At 49.0% G+C, this 26,447-nt stretch overlaps 9 protein-coding genes across 9 annotated transcripts; 5 read left to right on the top strand and 4 right to left on the bottom strand.

Moving 5' to 3' along the window:
- Positions 1 to 784: 784 nt before the first annotated feature.
- T069G_09233 (uncharacterized protein) lies at positions 785 to 1,796 on the top strand (the record flags this gene model as incomplete). Its single annotated transcript, XM_056176443.1, has 4 exons — positions 785 to 926; positions 995 to 1,130; positions 1,203 to 1,458; positions 1,530 to 1,796. 4 exons carry the CDS (start codon positions 785 to 787, stop codon positions 1,794 to 1,796), a joined length of 801 nt encoding a protein of 266 aa, XP_056024921.1.
- A 567-nt stretch (positions 1,797 to 2,363) lies between these two features.
- On the bottom strand, positions 2,364 to 4,383 carry T069G_09232 (UDP-glucose/GDP-mannose dehydrogenase family, NAD binding domain-containing protein; the record flags this gene model as incomplete). Its single annotated transcript, XM_056176442.1, has 3 exons — positions 2,364 to 3,635; positions 3,704 to 4,170; positions 4,269 to 4,383. 3 exons carry the CDS (start codon positions 4,381 to 4,383, stop codon positions 2,364 to 2,366), a joined length of 1,854 nt encoding a protein of 617 aa, XP_056024920.1.
- A 4,092-nt stretch (positions 4,384 to 8,475) lies between these two features.
- Positions 8,476 to 8,795, top strand: T069G_09231 (CFEM domain-containing protein; the record flags this gene model as incomplete). Its single annotated transcript, XM_056176441.1, has 2 exons — positions 8,476 to 8,695; positions 8,752 to 8,795. The coding sequence occupies 2 exons, from the start codon at positions 8,476 to 8,478 to the stop codon at positions 8,793 to 8,795; spliced, it is 264 nt and encodes an 87-aa protein (XP_056024919.1).
- A 968-nt stretch (positions 8,796 to 9,763) lies between these two features.
- T069G_09230 (aminotransferase class I and II domain-containing protein) lies at positions 9,764 to 11,315 on the top strand (the record flags this gene model as incomplete). Its single annotated transcript, XM_056176440.1, has 7 exons — positions 9,764 to 9,916; positions 9,971 to 10,009; positions 10,067 to 10,156; positions 10,210 to 10,850; positions 10,914 to 10,995; positions 11,057 to 11,103; positions 11,156 to 11,315. The coding sequence occupies 7 exons, from the start codon at positions 9,764 to 9,766 to the stop codon at positions 11,313 to 11,315; spliced, it is 1,212 nt and encodes a 403-aa protein (XP_056024918.1).
- A 596-nt stretch (positions 11,316 to 11,911) lies between these two features.
- T069G_09229 (amino acid permease domain-containing protein) lies at positions 11,912 to 13,778 on the bottom strand (the record flags this gene model as incomplete). The annotated part of the gene is made up of 8 exons (XM_056176439.1): positions 11,912 to 12,144; positions 12,201 to 12,401; positions 12,460 to 12,767; positions 12,819 to 12,929; positions 12,986 to 13,173; positions 13,228 to 13,355; positions 13,409 to 13,530; positions 13,597 to 13,778. The coding sequence occupies 8 exons, from the start codon at positions 13,776 to 13,778 to the stop codon at positions 11,912 to 11,914; spliced, it is 1,473 nt and encodes a 490-aa protein (XP_056024917.1).
- Positions 13,779 to 14,131: 353 nt separating this feature from the next.
- On the bottom strand, positions 14,132 to 15,109 carry T069G_09228 (hpcH/HpaI aldolase/citrate lyase family domain-containing protein; the record flags this gene model as incomplete). The annotated part of the gene is made up of 2 exons (XM_056176438.1): positions 14,132 to 14,983; positions 15,050 to 15,109. The coding sequence occupies 2 exons, from the start codon at positions 15,107 to 15,109 to the stop codon at positions 14,132 to 14,134; spliced, it is 912 nt and encodes a 303-aa protein (XP_056024916.1).
- Positions 15,110 to 19,560: 4,451 nt separating this feature from the next.
- On the top strand, positions 19,561 to 21,120 carry T069G_09227 (glycosyl transferases group 1 domain-containing protein; the record flags this gene model as incomplete). The annotated part of the gene is made up of 1 exon (XM_056176437.1): positions 19,561 to 21,120. The coding sequence occupies one exon, from the start codon at positions 19,561 to 19,563 to the stop codon at positions 21,118 to 21,120; it is 1,560 nt and encodes a 519-aa protein (XP_056024915.1).
- A 700-nt stretch (positions 21,121 to 21,820) lies between these two features.
- T069G_09226 (uncharacterized protein) lies at positions 21,821 to 22,895 on the bottom strand (the record flags this gene model as incomplete). Its single annotated transcript, XM_056176436.1, has 2 exons — positions 21,821 to 22,208; positions 22,276 to 22,895. The coding sequence occupies 2 exons, from the start codon at positions 22,893 to 22,895 to the stop codon at positions 21,821 to 21,823; spliced, it is 1,008 nt and encodes a 335-aa protein (XP_056024914.1).
- Positions 22,896 to 24,815: 1,920 nt separating this feature from the next.
- T069G_09225 (acetamidase/Formamidase family domain-containing protein) lies at positions 24,816 to 26,255 on the top strand (the record flags this gene model as incomplete). Its single annotated transcript, XM_056176435.1, has 4 exons — positions 24,816 to 24,906; positions 24,965 to 25,561; positions 25,614 to 25,976; positions 26,065 to 26,255. The coding sequence occupies 4 exons, from the start codon at positions 24,816 to 24,818 to the stop codon at positions 26,253 to 26,255; spliced, it is 1,242 nt and encodes a 413-aa protein (XP_056024913.1).
- Positions 26,256 to 26,447: the final 192 nt, after the last annotated feature.

The raw sequence follows: 26,447 nt of genomic DNA, 5'->3' as shown, positions 1-26,447 counted from the left end.
CGTCAACTTGCTCATGAATTGAGACTTTCGGGGGAAGCGAAGATTGTCTCGAAGCACCTCGTGCAGGACGCAAGGGGGCTCATGTACAAAAAGTCTTACTAGTAGCATTCTCTTCCAGTTGCCGTGTCGCATTGTATCGTATCTCTCGCGTATTTCAAGCTTCGATTCTTGCTATTCACAACTAACACAATCTCGCCTCCAACCAATCAGCCTCTCACACTAGAAAGAAACCAGTCCAGCCTTAACCCCAAAACGGCTTTATACCACGAAAAAAGCAAGCCATCAAGGAACACCAATAAGCATCAAGCCGAAATAACTATGTGAAGATCATCAAACCGCTAAACACAAGCCAAAAAGCCCATCCCATTTCGCCTAGAGATAATAAGGTTGGAGGAGGAGGGGCGGGTTTATCCCCTTTGAAGCATCATGCCACGAGCTGATCGCCGAGTTTTACGTGTATTCGCCCTCAGCTGAACAGAGCCGCTTCGATGTGATTCGTCGGCCCCGGAAGCCGGCAAGCTCTAGGAGGATAATCTCGGGGCATTGTTGGCCCTGGGGGCTGCCTTTTTAGATGGGAAGGGCTTGGATTGGGCGCGTTTATATGCATGTTGGCGGCTGTGTTGCGATGGGATCTTTGGTGGATGTATTTAAAAAGTCTCGATGCTTCCGCCTTCTTCAGTGAGTTGTGAACATTCGGCCTCTTGGTGCAGACAACAACTTTGACATCTGTCCGCCATTCAACAAGTGACAACCTCCCCAGGATAGATACAAGCAACCTCCAAATATGCTCAACTCCCACGAGTCCCTGGGCATCGCCCAAATCATCTTCTACGTGCCCATCGTCCCAACCGCCATCTGGCTCATGAAGCGCAACGGCAGAATCCGCCCACGCCTCGCCTGGTGGCCCATGATTCCCTTTAGTCTAAGTACATCTCTACAATCCCCTATCAAAAATCATCCATCAACAAAATCTGACTTGATCTTGCTTGAATAGTGCGTCTCGCTGGCGGCCCAGTCATCATCGCCCTCGAACAAAAGCCCAGCATCGGACTCTACGTCGCAGCCATCATCCTCCTCAACGTCGGTGTTGTTCCTCTCATCATCGCTACACTCGGCTACGTCCGCATCGTGTAAGTCTCTACATTCCCCCATCAACCCCTTCCACCACCAGAAGAATAAAAGATTGATGAAATATTCGACAGCCTTCTCGACAACTACAGCTCCAACCCCCGAGCCAACAAAATCGGCGTCATCATGCGTCTCTGCATCTTCGTCGCCATCGGCCTCCTCTCCGCCGGCGGCGGCGTCAGCTCCATCGGCACCCCGTCCGCGATGAACACCAGCCGCACACTTACTCTCGTCGGCTACATTGTTTTTGCCGTCATGCTCGCCGTGCTCATCTCCATGATGGCCTTTTTCTGGCGAAAGAAGCACACTCTCCTCCCCAGCAGCCAAATCGTATGTCAAAACCCACCTCTCGCAAACTTACACGTATGAAAGAGAGAATGCTGATAATGTGAACACCTCAGGTCTTGCGCGGCGGTCTCCTCGCATCCCCATTCCTCATCATTCGTACAATCTTTGGTCTCCTGGAAGTCGCTCTTCAAGACAGCGCCACTTCGCCCTTTAATCCCATCGAGGGAAATGCCGTGGCCTTTGGATTGATGGCTCTGCTCCCAGAGTACATTGTCGTGCTCACTTACATTTATACCGGCTTCTCGATTCCACCTGACCGAGGCGTCCCGTCTGTGGAGACAGAGAGAGTTACACAGCTCGCCGATAAAAGCAACGTCTAAGGGGCTTAGCCCTGGATCCTTCTCGATAGACCACGTAGCGCAGGATGTGGGAGATGAATTGGTAGAGTGTAACTGCATGTCAGTAAATAATGCAAAAGACAACACCAAGATGTGAAAGTCTTATAGAAAACTGTTTCAGATACCCCTTAGCAAGCATATAGATTGTTGGTATATACATTTGTTCATTTTCTAACACGGGATTCGCATGTCTTCACTTCATGACTCAGAATTAAAATATTGTATCAGGTATTCGTTTCTAGATTGCTTAATCCAATTTAATCTAGAGGCTGGTCAAAACCACCCCCGTCCAAGTCTCGCATGGTGACCGCTCTTTTCTTTTCCTCTTCCCAAGCCACCAAACAAATTCTTTCCCAAGTGATGCAGAATGTCTCACATCTGCCGCCGCACAATGTCATCCAAAGGATCCAAAGGTTAATTAAAACAATAAGGTAGTTTTGTTCTAGGCCCACCTGCATTACCGATGCACAGCCTCAAAAAAGGAGTAAAAGGTCGTATCGCAGCCGCCCTTTAACAAAGAAGAAAAACCACCGACATTATATCACGCACCTAGAAGCGGTGCTGGCGACCGACACTCTCGACGCGAACTCCCAGCTTGACCATCTCGCGAGAGTCAATGACACCGCGGCCGTCAAACACCCATCGGGGCTTGGCCATGGTCTCGGCAATGCGCACCCAGTCCAGTCGCTCCTTGGGCTTGTACTCTTCGGCGCTGCCCATGCCAGTGGCAAAGCCCGTCTCTTTGCTCTCCTTGGCCTGGATGCAGTCGGGGCAGCTCTCGTCGCAGTCGGGCTCGACGTTGAATCGGTCCAGAGGGTCATCGGAAGTCTGGCCGTCGCGCTGCACCAGGTGCTTGTGCAGCGCCAAGAGATCGTTCTCTGTGGGGGCCGACTCCTTGAACGGTCTGGGGTCTGCCTTGGGGTTGGGCTTGCGGCCAAGCATCTTGGGCTCGGGCTGATCTACGGGCTTGGGAGCAGCCACGGGGATGGGCTGGTTGCGGAACTCGTCGAACTCGGTAGCGATGACGACCGCTGTGCTGTCCTTGCAGGCGTCGTAGGCATTGCCGTAGACGTGGACGCTGGCTGTGATTTCGGGTCCGAGAAGGGCCTTGATCTCGTTCTTGACGACAAACGGGTTGCAGCAAGGGTCGAAGACAGCGATCTCGCGGGGTCGCTCCTCCAGGAGCGTCTTGATCATCTCCAGAGCAGGAGCCTCACGAGTATCTGAGGTGTTCTTCTTGAAGGCGTAGCCGAGGATGGTGACCTTTTTGCCAACAAGGGTGTTGTTGAGGCATTTGATCACGCGGTTGGTGAATCGATCACGAGCGTACTCGTTCATCTTGACAACCTGTCTCCAGTATTCACCAACTTCAGGGAGGCCCATAGTGTCGGCCAGGTAGACGAGGTTGAGAACGTCCTTCTTGAAGCAGCTGCCGCCGAAACCAATACCGGCCATCAAGAACTTGTTACCGATACGGGGATCGACACCGATGGCACGGGCGACCTCGTCGACATCAGCGCCAGTCTGCTCGCAGACGGCAGAGATGGAGTTGATGCTGGAAATTCGCTGGGCCAGCATGGAGTTGGCGACCAGCTTGGCAAGCTCAGATGACCACACGTTGGTAGTCAGGATACGCTCACGAGGAACCCAAGCGGCGTAGACCTCGAGCAGAGCCTCGGCGGCCCGCTTGCCGGAGGGAGTGGGAGCGGAGCCGATGAGGATTCGGTCGGGGTACAGCAAATCGTTGACGGCGGTACCGGCGGCCAAAAACTCGGGGTTGGACAGGATCTCGAAGTGGACACCGGGGCGGTGCATGGCGAGCTATGAGAGAATGGAGGTCAGAATTGAATCTTGGGCATTTCCGGATGACGTGGATACAGGCTACTTACAGTGTCTGCCACGAGCTGAGCAGTTCGGCAGGGAACAGTGCTCTTCTCGACAATGATGGCGCCCTCACGCGCATACTGGGCCACGAAGCCAGTGACGGCCTCGAAAGCAGTCATGTCTGTGGCGCTGCCGGCACCAACACCGCGCTCCTTGGTGGGGGTGTTGACGGCCACCAGGACAATGTCGGCCTCGGCAATGTGGCCGGCGACGTCGGTGCTGAAGAAGAGGTTGCCCTCTCGGCGAGCAACCTTGGTCTCGCCCTTCTCGGAGGCGATTCCCTCGGAGGACTGGCCAGAGATGTCGGTCTCGCGGCCGCCATCACGGGCAATGCGGACAATGTCGTGCAGGCCGGGCTCGTAGATGGGAGGATGGCGCGAGTTCCATCGGCGGATACGGGTCACGTCTCGGTCGACAACGGTGACCTTGATGTGAGGGTTCTGGAAAGCAATGACCGCGGCGGTAGGGCCACCTGTCCAGCCGTCAGTTCGGTTCGAGTCCCGGTTAAGAGTCGACAGCGGAGTCGGTCGACAGACACAGACAAATAAACGAGAGGCAGGGGTGACATACCGACATAGCCAGCGCCAACGCAGCAGATGTTGCGAATGGCAATCTTGTCGCCGTTGACCTCCTTTACGGAGCCATTGAGGCTGAGGGTCTTGACCGAGTCGAGAAGTGAGGCCATGGTTACGAGGTGGATCGGGCCAGAGAGAGGAGTGACCGGTGTATCCAAGCAAATGCAGGTAGTGGCTTCAACGAGGGGATGGGGATCCTGGAATGAGGGTATATGGATCGAGCCCGGTTGCGAGATATAAACGAAGATATAAAGCTGGCACAGGCAAAAAGAAAGGAGTTGGGGATAGGTCGAGTTAGTTGGCAAGAGAGCGAAAAGGGCTATTTGCGTTTAATCAGCAGCGCGGGAAATGCACGCATGTCTAGGCCTGTTTTGGTCAACAGCCCATTCTGCTATCTGGAAGCAGCCTTGGAGGGTCCTGGGGCTGCTAGCGCCGGTTTTTCTATGCTGGGTTGGAGGGATGATGTGACGAATGATGTAGCTTGGCAAGGCAATTGACTTTGGCACGTTGAGATAAAGTTGAGTCAGAGAGCGATTATCCAGGTCGTTGATGCATCAAGTGACTGTCACTCCTGATGCTGTTGAGGCTTCAATGTTGACACCAGACCCTACAAATTGTAGTGCAAGCAGTATTGACCCCTATCCTATCCAAATCCTCCCGCTGCTTAGTGGTGGGCTCTAGCGTATACTTGTAGCGCCTTACGCAGCCTCTAACATCGGTGGTCGCTGCTACTCTTGTCCGCTGCAGATTACAAGGCGCTGATGCGTACTCCGTACTTGGCCGAGAGCGTCCAGTAGGTGCAAATTCTGCCCCGCCGTGTCCGGATCTTTCAGGCACGCGCTAGGGGGTGGATGGAGGGGCAATAAACCAAGCCAAGCAATAGATTGAAGCCGTCGTGTCTGATCAGGAGAAGAAATCGATACTTACGAATACTTAGCATTCAATGGAAGCTGGTACGGATCACTGGTAAAAGCAAGAACTTGTACGTACCCAACCCGGTGCCTTGCGCCACGCAAGACACGCAGCAGACAGGAAGAGACACACCAGAGCCTCCAAAATACAACAAAGCGGTGAGTTACTGCCAAGACCTGCAACATGCAACTTCGATATCCGACCCCATCCCATTCATTTCCTTGTCCATGCCTAAGTGCCTTATCAGATGCATCATTCTGCTTGCACATTACAAACCCGTCTCGGAACGGCTATTTCGGGTCCTCTCAACATATTTTTTTTTTAACTCTCCCTCTTACACAGTGCCGTGTCATTTTGTTTCGCGACCGAAGGGTCCTCGACGATTTCCCGCCAACCAATACGAATCCCGGCCAAGCACTGTAAATACACACGTGGTTCCTGCGTCGCCGCTTTCAGGGTTGTTGCGCGTTTTCGGTCCATAGAGGGGTCGTTATTTCACGGACGCTAACATGACAGGCCTGCAAAATGAGGTGTGACGAGATGTGTGACGGATGCCAGCATGCGCATCTAGCTAAGGCAAAGGGGCATGACGAGAACACATGCCACAATTGATGATTGACGACGGGGAACCAAGTTTTGCACCATCCCGACACGAAGGCTTCAGAAACACAATGAAACTCCAAAAAGAACTAAAATAGGTCAGGTACCTGAGCAACGGACTGAGTTTTGTGGCGTAATGTGGCTAGTACAGTGTCGTCGTCGACCAACTGCCTACAGCTTCTCAAGAGGCGTCGAAACTCTGACTTGTTAACAAGCCATGAATTGAGTATCCGAATCGTCATATCAATCATTCAATAAAAGAGAACATGGCCCAAACAGTATGGTTACCTGCTGACGATGGGGATCAAGCACGAAGTCGAAATTCACTTGTTACGATACTCAGTTTCCTACTGTATCAGCCACACGCCCATGCAAGGACAAAAATCCGGACACCTTCTTCGGTTTCTACTGCACTCCGAACGACTAATCCCAAGCACTATGGAGTACATACCCGCTCCGTCCGATATTATCCACACCATCGTGACGGCCCCTGCTGAATCCCCATCCCGTTACGCCATCCAGTGGAACGACCGTGCGCGCCTTGAAGACTGCAGGTATACGGGAAGACGAACGCGCCTTATTACCGCTAGCATTGCCGCTACGGCGCTCACGCGACACGAGATTTTTCCGGACTGGGATGAGACGATTCTCGGGCTGGATGATCTTGCGTTGACAAGGGCAGAGCTGACGGCATAGAGGTAGGCGAGAAAATACTAATCCTCCGCACGCATGTAAAAGGAGTTGCATGAGAGCGGCACTCGAGGAGATTTCAACCTTGCCATTGAACTTTGGCTTGGCGCTGGTCAGGGGCCAGAGATTACGTCGTTGGCCGCCAATGTCCCGTATCAGATTCGAGATGCTGCTTGGACGGCACTCAATCGTATTGTACACTCATGTTGATGCTTCTCTGCGAAGCTGTAGAATGGTATTTTATGACTCTGGCGAGAAGCAATAAAGGGGTCCACCGCAAGAATTTACGGTGTCCCACGGAGGCTAGAAAGGTCGATCAAGCATTGATGACACGGCTCGGTAAAAAGCGAGGATGGCGTCTCGCTTGATCTCGAGAAACACGGCTATTGGTGCGCTATGATCAACAAACCACCAGCAGGGTTTTAAACTCCGGTCGCCGGTTGGAGTTCTCTAGTACGATAGAGAATTCTAATCTCTACTTTGTATAGGTATGCCATGCAATAGATGCAAATACTCACGAGTCGGGTAGAGAGGCCACGAATACTTGCGTTTTGGCAAGTGGCACACAAGGATGCTTGTGGTTCCAAGTATATGCATGGGGTATATGTTCCAGGTTATTCTTCTTCGTATCATCGATCAACAGATTTCGTGATGGCTAGAAGTCTCATGCAATCAATTGAGGCTTTCCGGCTAGAAAGAAAGGAAAGGCAGAGGTAGGGGGGCAGTTCGATATGCTGCAGGGTATCACGTGTTGCCACACGTCTTTCTCACTCCGACTCAAATTATTATCTGCCTCCGTTACGATGCCTTGAACCAGAAGAAGCTCAACCCAAATAATTAATGTCCCCGTCGTAGAGTTATTTTCTTCATTTAGACAACTTTTCGATACGCCTTCCCATAGATATAGTGCTTATGACATTAGGTTGTTTAGAAATAGCAACCAATTGGACAAATTCACTTACAGAAACAAAGCTGAATTCTTCCCGATTTCAGCTCTGAAAGTATTCATCACCCCGCATCTTCACCATCCACGTTTCATCCATGTAGCAGCATGGTCAGACTTCATGCTTGGAGTGTGATGTCATCTCCCTGATGCATACATTATTGACATTGATCGGGAAGGTCGTAATCATCACGGGAGCGGGGTCGACAAATGGGATGCTTGAATTTACATGTTGTAGTAATATTCATGTATAATCTCTTGGTATTTTCACGTGCCTGAAATCTCCATCCCTTGCTTTAACTGCCGAATTTAGCTTACTTGGCGCTTCTCCGCAATCCATCGCAGATTTTGACAGCAATTAACCCGTAGCCTCAAACCGCCTTGGCTGAATGTTCTCTTCGCTTCTCCTGAACTCATTGCAGCGTTTCCATAACAACTCAATAACACTAAAAGAGTACGAATTGTGTTTTTATCAGAATATATGTATCAACGACGCATGTTTGGTTCTCATTAAGTCTCAATGCTCTCATTCCTCTCGTCCGGGGACATCGGCTCAGCCCCGACGAGCCGACGGGCAAATTGACCATCTAGCCTGTATACGGTTCGTCGTGTGATTTGATGGCAAACAACCTACGTGAATACCTTGCTTACAAGAGGCAGGCCTCGCCACTTTGGAAGGCACAATACGACTCCAAGGATCAAAATAGATTGATCCTCCGTGAGTCTTACCACTTCAGTGATCATGTCCGTCTGGGGTGCATGTGTGTACCTAATGCTAATTAAGAATGCGGGGAGAGTTGCAATTCAAAACATGTGAGGGGGCAAATACAGTCCCAGTGAGAATCCTTTCTGCCAAAGAAAGAGCACATGCTTATGGCCAGAGGGCTCGCTTCCTCGGCTGTCTGCTTCATCACAGACTATAAAGTCGAGGGTTTCCGGCCTGTACGTTTTCTTCGTTTCGTTCCAAACCAGATCTCAAGGAACAAACAGCCTTCTTCATCAATTCTACTACAACGACCTTCCTGCTTAAACAATCTCTCACTACCGACTCTTCAAGATGAAGTTCACTCTCGTCCTTGCTACCTTTGCCGCCGTCGTCTACGGTCAAACCATCGATGACATTCCCGAATGTGCTCGTACTTGCATCGAAAACGCTGTTTTAGCCGCTGGTTGCTCGTCTGGAACTGACGTCGCATGCGCTTGCGCAAATTTCAGTGCTGTTCAGAATGGCTCTACTAGCTGTGTCATTGCTGCTTGTGGCGTTGATGTCGCCATTAGTATGTGCTCCCCTCTCCAGGATATTTATGTCTCAAATGCTTATGTATATTTATAGACCAAGTTCTGCCTGCCACCCAGGCTCTTTGTGCCAACCAGTGAACTCATCCATCAAGAGGGAGAAAATGACATGGGTGACAGTACTCTTGTACATTGGCAAAACAAGTATATAGCTAAATGGTGTAAATGAATAAACAGCATTACTGCTTGGCATCGCTCTGTTTATATCTGTGTGTAATATGTAGCTTGACTGTCGTAACTGATTATTCTTCTTCGAAAGAAGTTCTTATATGTCCGAGGCGACCTTACCGATACAGCCATGTCATTTATGCCAACGTAGATGTATTACGTATTAAGCAAAGAAGCAAAGACGAATTGTAAAACAGTTAAATAAATAAATATAAAATAAAGGTGGAGTAATGTCAAACTTGCATACATAGTATTTCATACGACCGAAGTTGGAGTGATTTGATATGTAGGAGCATAGGGTATCTGATAATCCATTACAACTAGGATTTAATCTCAGACCAGCTCAGTTTCCTAATAACAGATAGGAAGCCTTTTTCATGCCAGATAAAAGAACCAAGATAAGTTATTATGTGACGAAGTGATTTCCAGTCGAGATGAGGGCAGCCAGGTCAAATGGTTCCTTGCCCTATTCTCGCTCCGTGAATCTTGTAGCGACTAGACAGGCTAAGTTCCGGATGTAGTAATGGCGTTGGTCAAGCCATTTCAGAGGTGCGTTTTCTAGCTGTCAACAAAACTTTTTTAGAAATACTGATGCCAAGCATGATGAACGATTTGTAAGGACAGGGTGTGCAATAGTTCAAGCTGGGTTCGGACTAGAGTTCCGAGTCGCCCTGACTAGCGTTGAAATATGACCCGGCTCGGCCCCGTATCCCGAAACGCATAATAACATCCAACAGAGGCAAAGGAAGCATTTATTTTATAGCCAACGAAAATGTTAAGACTCAATTCCTGAAAGCCCTTTTCTGAATTTACCCCTTTTCCATTTATTTATTTTGTTCTTTTATTGTGGCGTTGCGATGGCCAAATCACGGACCAATACAATGCTGGACGGCATTGAAGCTGGCCCTCTGGATGAAATGTATACGCTGAAAAAACAGGCCGACGGCGATACGTGCGATCAAAAAGCCGATCTCGGTGTTGGTATTTATCGGAATGAGGCAGGCATTTATCAAGAAATGGATTGCATTAAACAGGCAGGCCCATCATCATAAACGCACAAAGTTTGAATTCTAATGGGATTCATTCAGGCCAAAGTTGAGCTCTCAAAGCAGAATCTAGGCCATGATGTAGGATAACTCCATCTTCTATTATGATCTTCAGCTCTAATGATGATGCATGAATAGTACGAGGTTACCACAGGAAACCCGGAATTTCTGCAGCATGCAGCTCGGCTCATTTTTGGCGAAAACTGCTTGCGCCTTGCGGCTAATCACGTCAGTTCAATGTTGTGACTTGTACGGGGTCAAAGAGCTGACAACGATGCCAGGTTGCTTCAGTACAAACCATCTCCGGTACTGGGGCAAACCATCTTGCTGTACTTCTTTTGGCCAAGTGCATCGTGCCGCAGCCAAAGGTATTCATTGGCACACCATCCTGGGGCAATTACAAACCGATGCTCGACTTGGTAGGATTGTTAACGGTCGAGTACTCGCATTACGATGAAACTAATCGCGCCCTCAACTTTCCATCCATCCTTGGGACCATTACGTCGGCCCCTCGCAATAGTGTATTCATCTTCCAGAGCTGTTGTCACAATCCCACTGGCGCAGACCCATCGCAGGAGCAGTGGCACGAGTTGGCAATGGCGCTTCGGGCTGGTGACCATATTCCGCTTTTCGACTCGGCCTACCAGGGACTTGGAAGAGGACTTGATGAGGACTCATTCGCTGTACGACTGTTTGCCAAGTTGGGCTTCAGCATGATTGTTTGTCAGTCCTTTTCGAAAAACTTTGGTCTGTATGGTGAGCGATGTGGTGCTCTTCACGTCTTATGCGGCACTGCAGAGGCAGCAAGCGCAACGCAGGATCGTCTGCGATGCTTAATAAGGTGGGAATTTTCTTCTTCTCCAGCCTACGGCTCCCGTCTGGTAAACATTATCCAAAGCTCGGCGTATTTAAAACAGATGTGGTGAGCAACTACTCTCTTCGCAGCGAACCTGATCTTCACGTAAAGGCTAAAAGTCTTCTCAAGGGTTACGGAGTTGTCTGCAATGAGACATCGTCTGTACGAACTGCGGCAACAGTTGTACAATTTGCTGAGTAAAGTTCTCAAGGTAGGCAGCAGAAAACAGCCGTCAGATCAACTAGGCATATCCGCTAATTTGACATTGAAAGACGCCTGGGCATTGGGGACACATTATCGAAGAATGTGGCTTGTTCTCGTGGGTTACCCAGCAGGGGAGATTTGGTTTTATATGTATTAACAGACAATAGATTCCTCAAGCTATCGCCGCGACAGTGCTCGGTCCTAATCCAGCAGTTCCATATTTACCTTCCACCCAATGGCCGTATCAATATTTCCGGCCTTAACAAGTCGAATATAGAAAGGGTTGCGAGAGCAATTGATTATGTCGTTCGCCTCCCGGATGCATAAGTAACCAGAGGAATGAAGGAATAGAGAAGGGGCTATATTATCGGAACAAAATGTCGGGCGATGCGCTGCAGTTGTGGAGAGAGGCAAATAGTCAAAATACGAATTTAGCAAGGAGATTGAACCCGCCATTGTACTTCCCTTCGCTTATTACTATATAATAAATTCTAAAAGTAGAATTGAGTCTGTCTTGTCTACCTACATGTATACCATATGAATGGGAGATCACCTAACTTGTCCCATCGAAAAATAGGGTCACTTGTGGCGAATAACTCAATACATTAATCAGAAAACTAGTATCAGATTGTGTTTGGCCTTAATTTGACAGTTGTAATGAATGTTGGCATTTCCAAACTAGTCTCGTACATCTCTTACTATGTTTGACATTAGATGTCCTAGAAGAGCCATGATAGTACCTTGGTGTACAGGATTGAAACCTTTGATCCCTTCCCTCCCGCTTGTAACTGTGCTTTCTCCGCTTCAACCCGGCTTCTCTCTTCGGCAAGACTCTCCGTTGGTACTCCAGTGAACAAATCTGCCTGAGAGCTTCTGACTCGCTTTGTCTTGTATACCAATTTGTAGCCGAATATGCAAATTAATTATACTGGGATGCCAATATACTGCACGATGAAGCTTCTATAGTCAAATCCCCCAATAAACACTTGGAAGCCCTTGGTCAATGTGAGAATCACCAAAAAGATCAGAGCTGCGAAAGATCCATATATGCCCAACGGCGCCGTGTAGGGTATCCTGTCGCGCGGTATTTGTTGGACTTTACAAGCTCTTCGGAAGAATATGTGCGTAACCAGGATCGAAATCCACGTCAAAAGTGCTATGGAATTAAAATATCAGTGGAAGGAAATAATCGTTGGTCTAGAGTCAACTTACCAAAGACTGTCACCACGTTGGTGAGATAGCCAAACACGACTTTCGACCCATCACCGACGCTCAAATACCCCAAGCTGCAGAATAAGGCGCAAAAGTCAAGTGCATAGAATGGTACACCTTGGTTTGACGTTCTTTTAAAGATTTGAGGAGCTTTGTTATCAACCGCAATGGCGTGCAAGGTTCTAGTGGCAATGTAGAGATCTGTTGCACATTGTCTTAGTAAAGTACAACGGAAGGCTGGCATGTGTTCACATCGTACCTGAGGTTGAAGCTGAAAATACAAACACAATCAAGCAGCCGTTTATAACATGATCAAGACCATGAATCTTTGCCAGTCGAATTGCCACGACAAACGGTGAGGCCGCAGCGCTCGCAGAGGACTTGGTAGCAAATATGAGCTCCGTGCTGTTGGACGGGACCACCATGCCCAGGAAAAAGACCGAAAGCACATAAAAGAAGACAATCCGAAAGAACGTCATCTTGACTGCCCGTGGCATTGCTAGCCTGGGATGCTTCGCTTCTCCAACGGTCATTCCGACCAGCTCGGTGCCCGTGAACGCGTACACTCTGGAGAGCCATGTCAGCATTTGTAAACGAGCGCCAAACTCGACAACTTACGCCTGCACCAAAGCACTCCAGACACCAACAAATTTACCGGCGCTCCCATGTAACTTGTATTCGACAAAGGCACCAGGGTCGTGCCAATATCGGAAGCCGGTGCGGTCGTGTCTAGAGCATGTCCGGTTAGAATGAAACAAAAAGACGACGAATGGCTCAGATCTTACGTCGGACCGCCTCCTAGGGCCAGTATTAACATTAAGAGAATGACTCCACAAAGGATGATTATCTTCAGAGAGGAGAGCCAGAATTCAAATTCTCCAAAGACACGAACATTGACGCTGTTGATCACCAAGATCAAGACTAGGCCAACCGTGATAAACACCGCTGGGCTGACACGATCTCCAACCCAAAACTGTCAACATCAGTAAAACGTCTTCTTAGTATTGCATGATGAGTAGTCACGTACCTGGAAAATAAGGGCAAATGCCGAAAGCTGATTGGGAGCAGCAAGAAGATATTTGAAAAAGTACACATATCCCGTCGCAAATCCTAATGCAGGATCAATAAAACGGGTAGCAAAGCCTCCGAAACCGTCTTTTCTCGTCAGAACATTATAACTTGAACGATAGAAACATGGAAGAGCTCACGAGGTAGCGGCATGTATGACACCATCTCTCCCAAAGCAGACATGACTAGGAATACCACACATCCGACGATGGAGTAGTCGATGAGCACGCCTGCAGGGCCAGCTTCGACAAGTGCAGATCCACTGCATATTGTTAGTCAAATATGATGAGACTTTTGTAGTAATGAATCAGACACATCTAGTACTCACGTTCCAATAAGGAGTCCTGTTCCAAGAGCACCGCCTAGAGCGATCATAGTTATGTGACGGCTTTCCAGATTTTTCTTCAATCCTCCGCCTGCTTCAACTTCTCTGACCTCTCCCCCATGGGTGCTCTGCACATGGGTGAGTTCGATAGATTGTTTATCAGTCATGTTTCTTTCGAGATCCATGATGTCTAGGATATCTTTGAACAATTGGGCATGGAATCGCCAACGGGGATAGAAAGCGTTCTTGTATTGCGCGAGGTCTCTTGTTTAATTCGTAGTTTATCTATTAGTATCCAGCTCGGGATGCCGTCCCGAGCCCAAACTATCCGATCATGATAAGACTAGCAATCTTTGGCCCTAGTATAGTAGGTTGGCGATAGTAAGAACATGACATGGAGCTAGCCACCGCATCATCCCAATAAGAGTACTAAAGCAGAATCTTTGACTTATCAGCAGTACAGCACTTTCCCCGACTTCTTTTGTTTAATAGAATCGGCACTTATGCTACTTGTTATAACTAAAGTAGATACAAATGCCTATTTTGGGTCTAGAGCTTGCAGAGATTCCAAGCATCCTTTGGCATGCCTAGCAAGAATTCCTGAGTCTTGCTGTCCCAGAATGAATCGCACTCCCAGCACATCCACTGCCCACTGCTGAAAAGCAGAGTTGTCGTAAATACCGGCTAAACCCATGACTCTGTTGTGTCTTTTACATGCACCGCTCACTGTCTCCAACGCCCCTCTAAAAGCTTGGCTATCAAATTGACCTGGGACACCCAACTCAATCGACAGGTCATTGGCTCCTATCAGTAACAAATCGACCCCCTCAGTTCCCGCGATTTCATCAATATTTTTGATACTCTCAACAGTTTCTATCATGAGAATGACAGTGGAACCCTCCGAATTGGTTTTATCAACCACAACGGGGATCGGTGTCGGCTGTAGGGAAAATAATGGTAGCTGTCCCGTCATGGACCTCTTACCCTGGGGAGGATATTTGGTTATTGAAACTGCGGCTTGAGCATCTCCTATTGGAATAGTCAGTTCATGGTATAAAGAAATTTTAATAGCATTCTTCCATGTGAAACGCCGGAACCTCTGGTTCTTTAGTAGAATGCCTAGGTTGGAAATTTTACCTTTATCATGGATATGAGGAAAGATTATGCCCATTGCTCCCCCATCTTGTACACGCTGTACAAAGCCATTACCGCACTGATGGGGCACTCTCACAAATGGAGTAATGCCGGTGTTCAGCCCGGCGATGCAAAGCCTGCTCGAATCATCAATGGAGAGGGTAGAGTGCTCTAGGTCGATAAAGAGACAGTCAAAGCCAGCATTTCGCGCAAGTTGGACAATTTGCGGGTTGGTTACCAGCCGAATGCCGAATGCCTTGGATTATGGTCAATAACCAAATGTTGGAACATGTCAGAGTATGGCGCCACTGATCGTACATACCTTGCACAGCCGGCCAGCAGCAGTTTGCTTCAAGAATGTATTTGCCATCACCGCAGCCATGTTGAGATGCAAGGACGATTGATCCAATTCCGTTGTACAGTAGCTGAATACGGCGTCAGATAAATCTAAATTCAGGCTTTTGTGCTGCTCCTATACATCAGCTTGTCAGGACTTACACAGTATGGAGAGGGTCTTCGGCTTCGGCATCCGAGTACTAGATCGGACCCTCGGGCCGGCTATCCGAATGGCGGCACAGCCTTCTCACGCTGCACTACATCTTGGAAAGCTTTCCCCCCCCCATCCTCCCCCGCGTATTCGTATGATGCGAGGAGTAATATTCTGAACGGTTCATTATCCGACAGGCCAAAGTCATGAATCCACACAGAGCACATCGTGATGATTCGGGTGATCAATCCCTGGTCACGCTGACCCGAGGCAAAAGATCCATTACAGCGTTAGCAGGCTCGCATCAAACAGGGGACTAATAAATGCAAGGCGGCTGATTGGGATATTATGCAGATGTATACGCTGTCGCGAACGGAAAGTCAAGTGCTCCGGCTCTCTCCCTTGTCAAAACTGCTCAAGCCGTTCTGTCGAATGTGCCTTTGATCCCGAAGATAAGAAAGTAGTTGTATCGGAAAGGCAAGTAACTTCTTATGGATATTTGAGATCTAGGAGCATGATGCTGGTTCAGATTCTTACAATGTATAATAAACCTTGCATAGGTTCCTTAATGAACTCAAACGTTCTTCGAACCATCTTCCCCATACTAGTCCTAGCCACACAAGTAAACGTCAGCGCGTTCGCAGTGATCCTCGCGGAGACGATGGAATACAGGGTTAGTATACAAACGTAATTCAGACAGTGAAACTCGTGTGTTTTGACCATTTACCAGGCGAGGACGACACTGAAGCTGGGGGTGCCACCTCAGACGCTGAAACCGCCGGGATCGATGATGCAGCCGAAATCTGCAATCCACTGGCCACAACCCCTTCCAAGGTGATAGAAGACACTGAAGGGAGGAGACGTGAGTTGATCAACAATTCGAGTCAGTGAAGTGCGCGTAGTCTGATATATCCTTAGGTTTTCTTGGGCCTTCATCGACCTGGGCATACATTCAACAAGCCATGTCGATTTTACAGCATTCTATCAAAGATCAACCATCACCACAACTGCCTGCAACTTCGGACGGAGGCGCCTTTGTCTTAGATTGGCCGTCAACCTCTGAAACTACGCCTACTACACCACTCACCATAGATCGACTCCCGTCTCTCAGTTATGCACTGTACCTTACTGACACTGTCAAATTTTATCTCGGACCGATGTATCACTTATATGATGAAGATATTTTTCGGCAGCGATTGAATGACTTTTATATCACAGGGCCATGGGTTGAACCTTCTCGGCCCAGCAGGCTGTGGTTCATACAGTATTTGCTGATCATGGCGCTTGGCAAAGCTCTGATTTTGCCGGGTTCTTCAGAGAAAAGACCAACGGGCTGCGATTACGTGCTAAGAGCCATAGAACTCCTTCCTGACGTACACGGTTATTACACCGACAGTATTCTATCAGTCGAAATCCTGTGTTGCCTCTCCCTATACCTGCAGTCAATCGATCATCGAAACGCAGCGTACAATTACGTAGGTGATGTATTGTTGCTGTAGTTTTGAGTCTGTCTAATGATCATGGTAGATTGGCCAGGCTCTTCGAATTGCCTTGTCTCAAGGATTTCACCGTGAATTGACCGGCGCTTCGCTCACTGTAAAGGAATTGCACAGGCATCGGCGTGCGTGGTGGACGCTTTATATCTTGGACAAGAGATTTTCTTCCCTGATGGGTGCGCCCAACTGCATTCAAGACAACGAAATAACCGTTTTACTTCCTGAGCCCGACAACGATCAAGGGGATTGTCAAATGTTTGGGCTTCACGTTCGTCTCACCCGACTGTTAGCGGATGTACTTCGTAGTAAGTTGACCATGTGCTCTCCTTTTTACTCATCTCCTGAATCTAAATCTCAACTAGCAGTATATACCGTCACAGGTCGGCTCAAAAGCACATACGTCAAAGATGCCCAAAAAGCCCTCAAAAAAACGGCGGCGGTGGGTAAAGAATTTAGACAGGACTGTGATTTTACCAGAATGGGTACCGCTCCGATTTCTCGAGCATCTGCAACACTCATGCTATATTATCACCAGGTGAGGAATTTTTGGATGGATAGCCAATGATGCTAAGCTCTAGAGGATTCAAGCTTACACGCCCAGTGTATTGTTCTGACTACTAGGCCACTGTTTCTATCACTTATACACAGCACCTTGGGACAATCCGGACTCTACCCTAGAAGAGGAGAAGTAAGAGTTCTAGCGGAGCCAGTCAAAGCGCTGCTAGATACCTGCTATAATTCAGCATTAGTCTCCCTCGATGTTCTGGTGGCCCTCCAAAGGCAAAATCTTCTGGGTAACCTTTTTTCTGAATACCCTTATAGCCTTCTAAATGTTGATACTAACAACTACGTAGAGGCTTTTCTACCTTTTGATCTAGATTGCACGATTTCCGCTGCAATTTCGCTCGCTCTTATACAAGCAATACCGACAGTGTCTCACAATTGCAATCCTTCAATCAATGCTGCATTGGATGTTCTCGACTCGATGGTTATGCGAGGTTATGTTATCGCTCAGTACCGAAAAGCAGAGCTCGAGAGTCTGCTAGAAACTCTCCATACAATCTTTAAACACCAGTCTTCTACAGAAGAGTTGAATCATTCTTACCAAGATGGGAGGCTACGCTCAGGAAACGCATCAATATTACCAGACATGGAGACACAGCAGCAGCCTCCAAATGTGCGGATCAACAGATCCTCGCCGGATTTTATTCTCTCACTTGCCGAATTGCTAGATTGGGAATCAATCATGGAGTTCCAAGGCGGCGACTTGGAGGCAGCTTGGTTATAATTTATATCACGTATGACGGAGTAATAAATATCATAATATGGCATTTTGTTAAACACCTATCTATTGTTCAGAATCTTGAAAGTTGTTTGCAATGAAGAGGGAACCTCGCCTCTTTATGTCCGACTATCATGTAAAGCAGCATATTAGCACCTTGATGTTTAGTACAGAAGTTGGGCCACAACCCGAAATACCAATAACCCATTCATGTATTTACCAGAGACAACGTGCCGCTAATACCAGTAACCTGTAAGTTGACTAGAAGCTTAGCACGATGCACCCCATAAGAGACATGAGTGAAGTGAGGGATTACCCCATACTGGGCCACTGGTGAGACCCTCGCCGCCGATATTAAAGCCGTCCTTGATCAACTACATACACACACCACCAATTGTTATTTTCTCCGCCAACTAATACCAAAAGAACAATAAAACGATAATGAATCGGACCCTAGTCCATCGCCGGCACGCGAATCGTACATGCTGCACTCCATGGCTAGCCTCTCTGTCACAAGACGCCAGTCACTTGGCAAGTACATCACACGTGACCCCGGCTTGGATAACTTTTTGCTCTCAACAAAAATCCCGCGATAATCTCTGCTCTTGCTCTTCCACTGCTTTAAAGTCGCTCACGTCCAACCAGATAAAGCACGAGGGTCGTCCTCAAGGCCCCGATTCGCAGCTTTCGCAGAGTCGAGATACAGGACGGGCGCCGTGCTGCTATTGGTCAGCGCTAGGAATGTGGTTGCGCTACGGCTGCTGATTCGTCCATCTGGGCTCCGTAGATCTTGCAATTATGCCGCTCGAAGCTTGTCTTCGCTTGACCCGGACCGCAGGACAGAATGGGCAAGGTTCAGTGAAGATGGATGCAGGGTCAGCCTTGGAGGGAAAACAAGGTGATGTGCAAGTGATCAAGATGTGGCTGTAAGTGCATCTTTTTTGGGCGAGATGGTCGAAGGGCAGAGAGGGCAGCACAGCCCATTTCAGCTGATAACACTCTTGATCTCGATTCGTCTGTGGGCAACCACCAGCATTCAGCACTAACATTGCCAATTTGTTGATGCTTAACCTGTCTATCTACAGAGCTGAAAGTATTGTCTTGCATAAGACAAAGAAAAAACTGACAAAAGGCTCGCAAAGTACAAGGCCCTGATGCCCTGACTGACTTCGATCCATCCGGCGCTTACCTCGCCACATGATGGTCGGCCATACCATGTATAGATCTGGGCAAGTATTACACGAGAATATGCCTCTTTCTCCTCACGTTATTTAGTCACTCTTTCTCGACGAACTGCGTCCAGAGTACGTTCCTCGTGCCCACTTTCATGTATTCCTATTGCAGCTTTCCTTGTCTTAAAGCCACTCCCGTCATGCGCAACATATTAACCTGATCCACGTGGGACTGCCTTATTCGGACAGCGTTGGGCATCTTGTTGAACTGTCTGAAAAGACAAAAAGCAAGCACACTCGCTCTGTGACTGTGTATTATCCCTCATAGCATCTCTTCACTTCATCCTGTAGCCTGTCCCTCAACGCAGAGCCAGCACGCCTCCCTCTTTGGCCGCCATGGCGTCAACATCGCTGGTTGGATCGGGGCAGTATCCCGATCATGATCTGTCCGAGTTCCCGGCCCCCCTCAAGGGCAAGCGAATTCTGCTGTGCACAGAATCATTTGGCCCGGTCAACGGTGTGAGCCGGACAACTCTCATGCTGGTCAATCACTTGCGCGATCATGGTGTCCAGGTCGCCGTTGTCGCTCCTCATAACCACACCAACCACAACACCTTTTCACCACCTCCGTCTCCTAGCCTCTCTCCTGCGGACAAGCAGCCCGAGGTCCGTGTTACTGGTTATCCTTTGCCCTTTAACCCTGAGCTCTCCATCGTATATCCTGTTCGCAACTCAACGCTCTACTCTCGCACCTTTGGCAATGATGCGCCACCCGATCTCATCTACCTCGCATCCCCGGCTAGTCTGGGTTTTCAAGTCATGCTGCAGCTGAGGCAGCAGCCCAAGGAGAAGCAAATTCCCATTATTTGCAACTTCCAGACGGATTTGGCCGGCTACTGTTCCATCCTCTTCCCGGCGCCCCTCAGTCACGCGGCAGTCTTTGCCTTTGACGCTGTGCAAAGCTACCTTTTCAGGCACTCGTCCATCAAGACCATCTTTTACCCCTCCAGATTCGTCAGACGTTATTTGGAAGGCCAGAAAGTCCAGGCCAGCAAACTCGAGGTCTTGACCAGAGGAGTCAACACCACCATGTTCAACCCAAGCCGTAGGAGCGAGGCCCTGCGAAAGGAGATTGCGCCAAACGGAGAAATCATCTTCGTCACCGTTTCTCGAATTGCCGGTGAAAAGGGCTTCGATTTCCTCGCCAAGGCTGCTAAGGAACTGGATGCTAGGGGGCTGTCGTTCAAAATGGTCATTGTTGGAGGAAACCGAAACCCCGACGTCGAAAAGGAAGTTCAAGAACTATTTGACCCCCTCAGAGAAAAGGGTACCGTCACTTTCGCCGGCTTCAAGGTTGGAGAGGATCTCGCTACTTACTATGCCAGTGGCGATGTTTTCTTGCACTGCTCCGTCACGGAAACCTTTGGCCTGGTTGTACTAGAGTCCATGGCCAGCGGTGTTCCTGTAGTGGCTCGTGATGAAGGTGGCCCATCAGACATTATCGCCCACGAGCAGACGGGCTACCTAGTTCCTCCCGACGACTTGGACGGATTCGTTGCCAAGGCTGTTAAGCTTGCTGAAGACCACCAGCTAAGATTCACGATGGCCAAGGACGCTCGCGCTGCTGCATGTGAATGCACATGGGAAAAGATCAACAACAAGGTCGCCTGGCGCATGGCCGATACCATTGCTCAGCGCGAGCTGGAGAAAGGAAAGGCGCCTCAGCCAACCCCCGCGGTGACAACTACGGCTCAACAGCTGGTGCCTGTTTACGGCTGGCTCATGATGAATAATGCTGTCCGAGAAACAGTCACTCGTAGCGTTGTCGATGCTCGGCTAGTGGGTGGCTTGGGAGTCATTCTCAGCTTCTGGGTCATTACTGGCGCATATGTGGTATTTACCGAAGGTCTTTTATGGGCCAAAGGCCGATTCCGCAAGGCCACGCCGACTAAATGAGTGGTTTACTTTCCTACTTTCATGGCAGAATATGAGATGACTTTTTGATGGATTTTCCATTTTTGAAGATATCTGGGTCTGATAGGATTGGAGCCGGTGTTAAGGCGCGTTACATGTCGTGATACTATTGGGATATGATCTTTCATTTGTCTTCTTTTCCCCTCTTACCTCCCTTTGTTCTTTTTTTGACATGACTTTATCTGCTTGTTATATATAGATTTGCAGTTTTATGGAGTAGAGAGATTATGATAGATGTGCGCAAGATGCACATCTTATGACGTTGACGGGTTCATGGCCTTTTTCTTCTTCTCTCCTTTATCTCTTTATGTTTTTGGTTACATGGCGAATGAACAGCTGCTGCCGGATATACCCCTACAAGACTGACTTTTACGAATCCTGTTTCGTATTTTAAGTAACGTTAGATAGAATTTCATGGCTATCTTAGATATCACGTATAGTTTATATATATCTCAAATTTTGAAGTGCGCCTTTGCCTGGTTCGATTCGGTTGTTTAACATTGTGAGTTTCAAAGAAATGTTTTGCTACAGTATATGTATACGCATGTGAAATAATAAAAAGGGGCAGCAAAGTACGCTTGGGGAATCATAAACCATCTCACCCATAATAACCAATCTTTTGTTCAAAGCTCAACTTATCCAGCCCATGCTCTTTCTTACATCCAACGATTCATCCATCTTTCTAAAAAGTGCGGTAGGCAGCGTTATCCCTGGTAGCATGCATAGCTCTTCGCTTATAGGCCGTAACATGCTGGATCCTCTCATACGTGCCGAATCCGTACACGGCCAGTCCAATGAGCAACCAGGTTCCAGTGATAACGAGGCCGGTGGGGAAAATCATGAGGTTGACTCCTGGAAGAACAAAGGCGACGGTGCCGTTTTTGAGACCGGCTTGCTGTAGTGATACGGCCTGTTGGGCGGCGGCGAAGTCGGAGAGGATGACGTCCTTGGAGAAGACGCCGACGAGGAAGACGGCTTCGTTGAGGGAGACGTTGGAGCTGATGCGGGCGCCGGTGGAGGTTACTGCGGAGAGGGTGAGGGTGGGCATCACGAGAGCTTCGAGGTCGGCACTGGGTTATCTTGTTAGATACATGGCGCAAAGAAATATTGTATATGAGGGGAGTCAAAATAACTTACATTGACAAGTTGTTCTTCATCTGGTCTTTGTCGATTTGGCCGACTAGCATGTACGACTGCAGCAGAGTCGGGGCGTTGGAGCTGGTGTCTCTCTTGGTGATATTGACAGGCGGGCTGGAGCTTGACCCCGAAGTCACTGGCTTCATAGGAGTCACGCTGGCGCCCTTGTAAACCACGCCAACCTGAATCTCACTTGGCGGCACACCAACAAAGTCATCTCTCGGATCAGAAACGCGATACAGCCGGAGATCCGCCTCAAACATGCCGGTAGTAACATCCAGCATGGGCAAGTTGTAGCAGATGCAGTCTCCCGAGGGATTCGAAGTCCGTGTAAGCGAGGCAAGGCGCGCCTGACAAGCCGCGTTGGTGAGGTTATTCCAAGCAGTAAAGTCCAGCGATCCGTCGGGCAGCAGCTTAACGTCAGACGGGATACTCGAGTTTCCCGTGGCTCTCTCGTCCAGGCCGCGGGCTACGGCCATGGTGTCGTCGCCGAAGCCGAGGAGCGAGGCGTATGGCGTCGAGAGAACATCGTCGGTTCGGAGGACGGAGGCGGCGTGAGGGACTTGGGCGAGGGCGGTGGCGGCGAGGAGAGATGCCGCGAGATTGAATTTGGCCAGCATTTTGAATGGAGTTTTTGATGTCTTTTTTGAGTGGAAGCTCCCGGAGCAATTGTCGAGCAGAAAAGATTCGAGAGCGAAAAAAATAAGAAAAGATTATTATTAAAGATGGTCCCGTCCAGCGGTGGTATAGAATAGAAGTCCTTCAACACTCGTTTATTACGCCGTCGCCTACAATCGTTCAAGAAACAAGGAAACAAAAAGTGAGAGGATATGAAAGAGATGAAGAAAAGACACCCCGAGAAGCACGGTCGGTCACGGCGTGAAACGAACAGTCTCGCTAACCGCTTCTCAGATCCCCTTCGATACAGATCCCGCTATCCCCAGCAACAAGTCAGGCCATTCTTGCAAGTGCCGCGACAGCATTGACAAGAACAGCCACCATGCCAAGACGTCGTCAACTCGCCCTGGTCGTTGCAGGTGAGTTTCCAGGCATCGTTAGTGAGGCATCAAGGGGGTTTCCAAGGGGTTGCTTCTCTAGAAAGTACAAATAAAAGCCCATGCCCATACTGCTGGACCCTGTTCACTGAATTCATGGGGTTTCCATTGAATTTCCCAGCTTGAGTGGTCGCATTGTTTCGCTAATTTTGGTAATGTTACACTGGGTGTTTGGGAGTTGTGGCTCCCGCCTCGGCTTGGTGGGGATCGGGGGTTGAGGGCCAGTCGGACGCGTCCAAGTTCCCCAACTAAGCGCCCGCTAAACCAGACGGAGATTCCCTGTATACTCGTAATAGGCGACAATTGGCTTGGGATGAGAGATTGAGGATATTGGACACGCGATGGTGATGGCAAAGAATTCCCTAGTAAGAGAGTTGCCAGCCTGTAGAGCTGTGAGCCGTTATAAGACGCAATCGATGCTTCTCTTTGGGATTTTTCTTCATCAAAGCACTACCATAATCAGCATCAAGCCATACCTGAAGGTCTTGTCATGTCTCAGACCAGGGGCGGCTCAAACCAAATCTCCGGCGCCATGCTCGTAACTGTAGTAGCTTACTGTAGCGTGCGCGTACCTCCGTGGAGGTCCTTGAACGTGATCGTTTCAGACGACTCTTCCTTCACTGCTCTTTTCCAGAGGCCGATTTGGTATCTGATAGCTTTTGTTGATGACTTTGAGATATTGAAGGATTTCGTACTTTGCTGTGTCATTCTATTCTTATCTGCTATCAGATCAGTCCCTTGGATGCGGCAAGATGCGGCCATGGCGGCTTCAAATAAACCGCGATAGCATGGCGTCCCAATCTGGCAGCTCCTGACGACGCACTGTAGAAACACTGTCCTTATCTCATCTCTTATAGTCAATGGCCGCCAGTGATAACCCCTCTCTACAGTGTCGATTTGGCCGTGACATACTCTCGCGAACAACGGCCAACAGCCACCTCACCACCATGACTTTATCCTTCCCCGCGATTTAAGATGCGGAGAAGCTTTTGTGATTGGCATAGGAAACAGCACCAAGTTTCTGTACGAGCACCGGAGATCCGAAAATGGCTATCATGGCACCCTCCATCTCGTCTTTTGGTACCCGATAAGGGCCAATGAACTGCATCATCGTAAGCAATACGACTAACATCCCGATGGACATCCGAGAGGAAGCAGGATATTCGCTATCTATTATCAAGAGAGACCGATATGTCAATGCCTAAGATGCGGGGTGATCACTTATCACGACAGGGGATGGGTATGTGGAATCTATTCCGTGATGCTTCGTAGAGACGACGCCTATTTCCTCGAAATCTCGATGATCGTCATGCATGCACACGCGCCCATTCAGCCACCCGGCTATAAACGGCCGGTTCTTGCCTACAGCTGAAGTGTGTTGCATTACAGGATATAGCAGAGCTCTGCACATATATCTGCTATAGGTCGCATCCAATACTGGGACTATTCGGTATTTCTTAAGAGTTGCAAACAGCTGAAAGCACCATGCCTGGCAAGATTCGAACCGCACAAACCGTCTCCCTTGACATTCCGGCTGCAGAGCAACCAGGATTGCATAATCGATGGCACCCCGATGGTAAGTATTGGCTGTCTGTCTGCTGGTAGGAATTTAGGGCTAATCAATTGCCTTGTAGTTCCTACAATTGGCAGCATCGAGCCTGGAGAAACTGTCAAAATCGAGTGTGTCGACTGGACCGGGGGCCAGATCGGGAATAACGACAGTGCTGAGGATGTACGCACCGTGGATCTGACCAAGATTCATTACTTGACTGGCCCATTCGAGATCAAAGGCGCCGAGCCAGGCGACCTCTTGGTTGTAAACATTACCGATGTCCAGCCATTTGAGGACTCTCCATGGGGTTTCACAGGCATATTTGACCGCAAAAATGGCGGCGGTTTTCTTGACGAGCACTACCCAAACGCTGCCAAGGCGATCTGGGACTTTGATGGCATATACTGCACCAGCAGACACATTCCCGGAGTGCGGTTCGCAGGCCTGATTCACCCCGGGATTCTTGGTTGTGCTCCGTCACACGAGGTTTTGGCCGAATGGAACCGCCGCGAAGCTGATCTCATCTCAGCATGCGTCCATAGCCATCCCAACAAAGTAGTTGCTCAGCCACCGCTTGCAGTGAATGCGCATGCCGGCCAAGCCACTGGAGATCTCAAAGCCAAGATTGCTCGTGAAGGAGCCAGGACCATTCCTGGACGGCCAGAGCACGGAGGAAACGGTATGTCACCAAGTAAAGAGTATGTGTGGCGGACTCTAACAAAACTCAAAAGTGGACATCAACAACATCTCAAGAGGATCGACGACATATCTCCCAGTTCACGTCCCAGGCGCGAAATTCTCAGTCGGCGACCTCCATTTCAGCCAAGGCGATGGAGAGATTAGCTTCTGCGGCGCGATTGAAATCGCAGGAACCATCACCATCAAGTTCGACCTCATCAAGAACGGCGTCCAATCGCGAGCCATCAAGAGCCCCGTTTTCCGGCCCGGCGATGTAGCCCCTAATTTCGGCCCTGGCCGGTATCTGACGTTTGAAGGCTTCTCCGTCGACGAGAATGGCAAGCAGCACTTTCTGGATGCAACCGTAGCTTATCGACAGGCTTGTCTCCGCGCGATCGAGTATCTCAAGCAATTCGGTACGTCCTTGAATAGATTTCTTCGAGTTCTATGTTCCCCCAAAGAGATTCTGCAGCTAACAGCTAACCACTCCACTTTGTGTGACAGGATATTCTGGAGAGCAAATCTATCTTCTGTTATCGTGCGCCCCGATCAAAGGCTCAATCGCGGGCATTGTAGATGTTCCGAATGTCTGCACAACATTAGGGATTCCCATGGACATATTTGACTTTGACATTTCTGTTGAAGCCGTGCCGAAGAAGCGAGACCTTGGATCTTGCCCCATTTCAAGCGTGTAATTTAGCTGCAAACTAGTACCAGAGAGGAAGCTGTATATTGCTGTCTGTTGCTTTCAATGCCTTGGCCCTCTGTACCACATACAAAAATGAAGTAGCATTGCTAATATTGATGGCCATGGATATCAACTTTGCCTCGTGTCAAAACAAGGCTAGTGACCATTCAGCTCAATTACGCCTGCTTATATCCTTAAG

This window comes from Trichoderma breve, chromosome 6, assembly GCF_028502605.1.
Source record: "Trichoderma breve strain T069 chromosome 6, whole genome shotgun sequence".
Classification (NCBI taxonomy): domain Eukaryota; kingdom Fungi; phylum Ascomycota; class Sordariomycetes; order Hypocreales; family Hypocreaceae; genus Trichoderma; species Trichoderma breve.
This window is presented reverse-complemented; position numbering and strand designations above follow the sequence as displayed.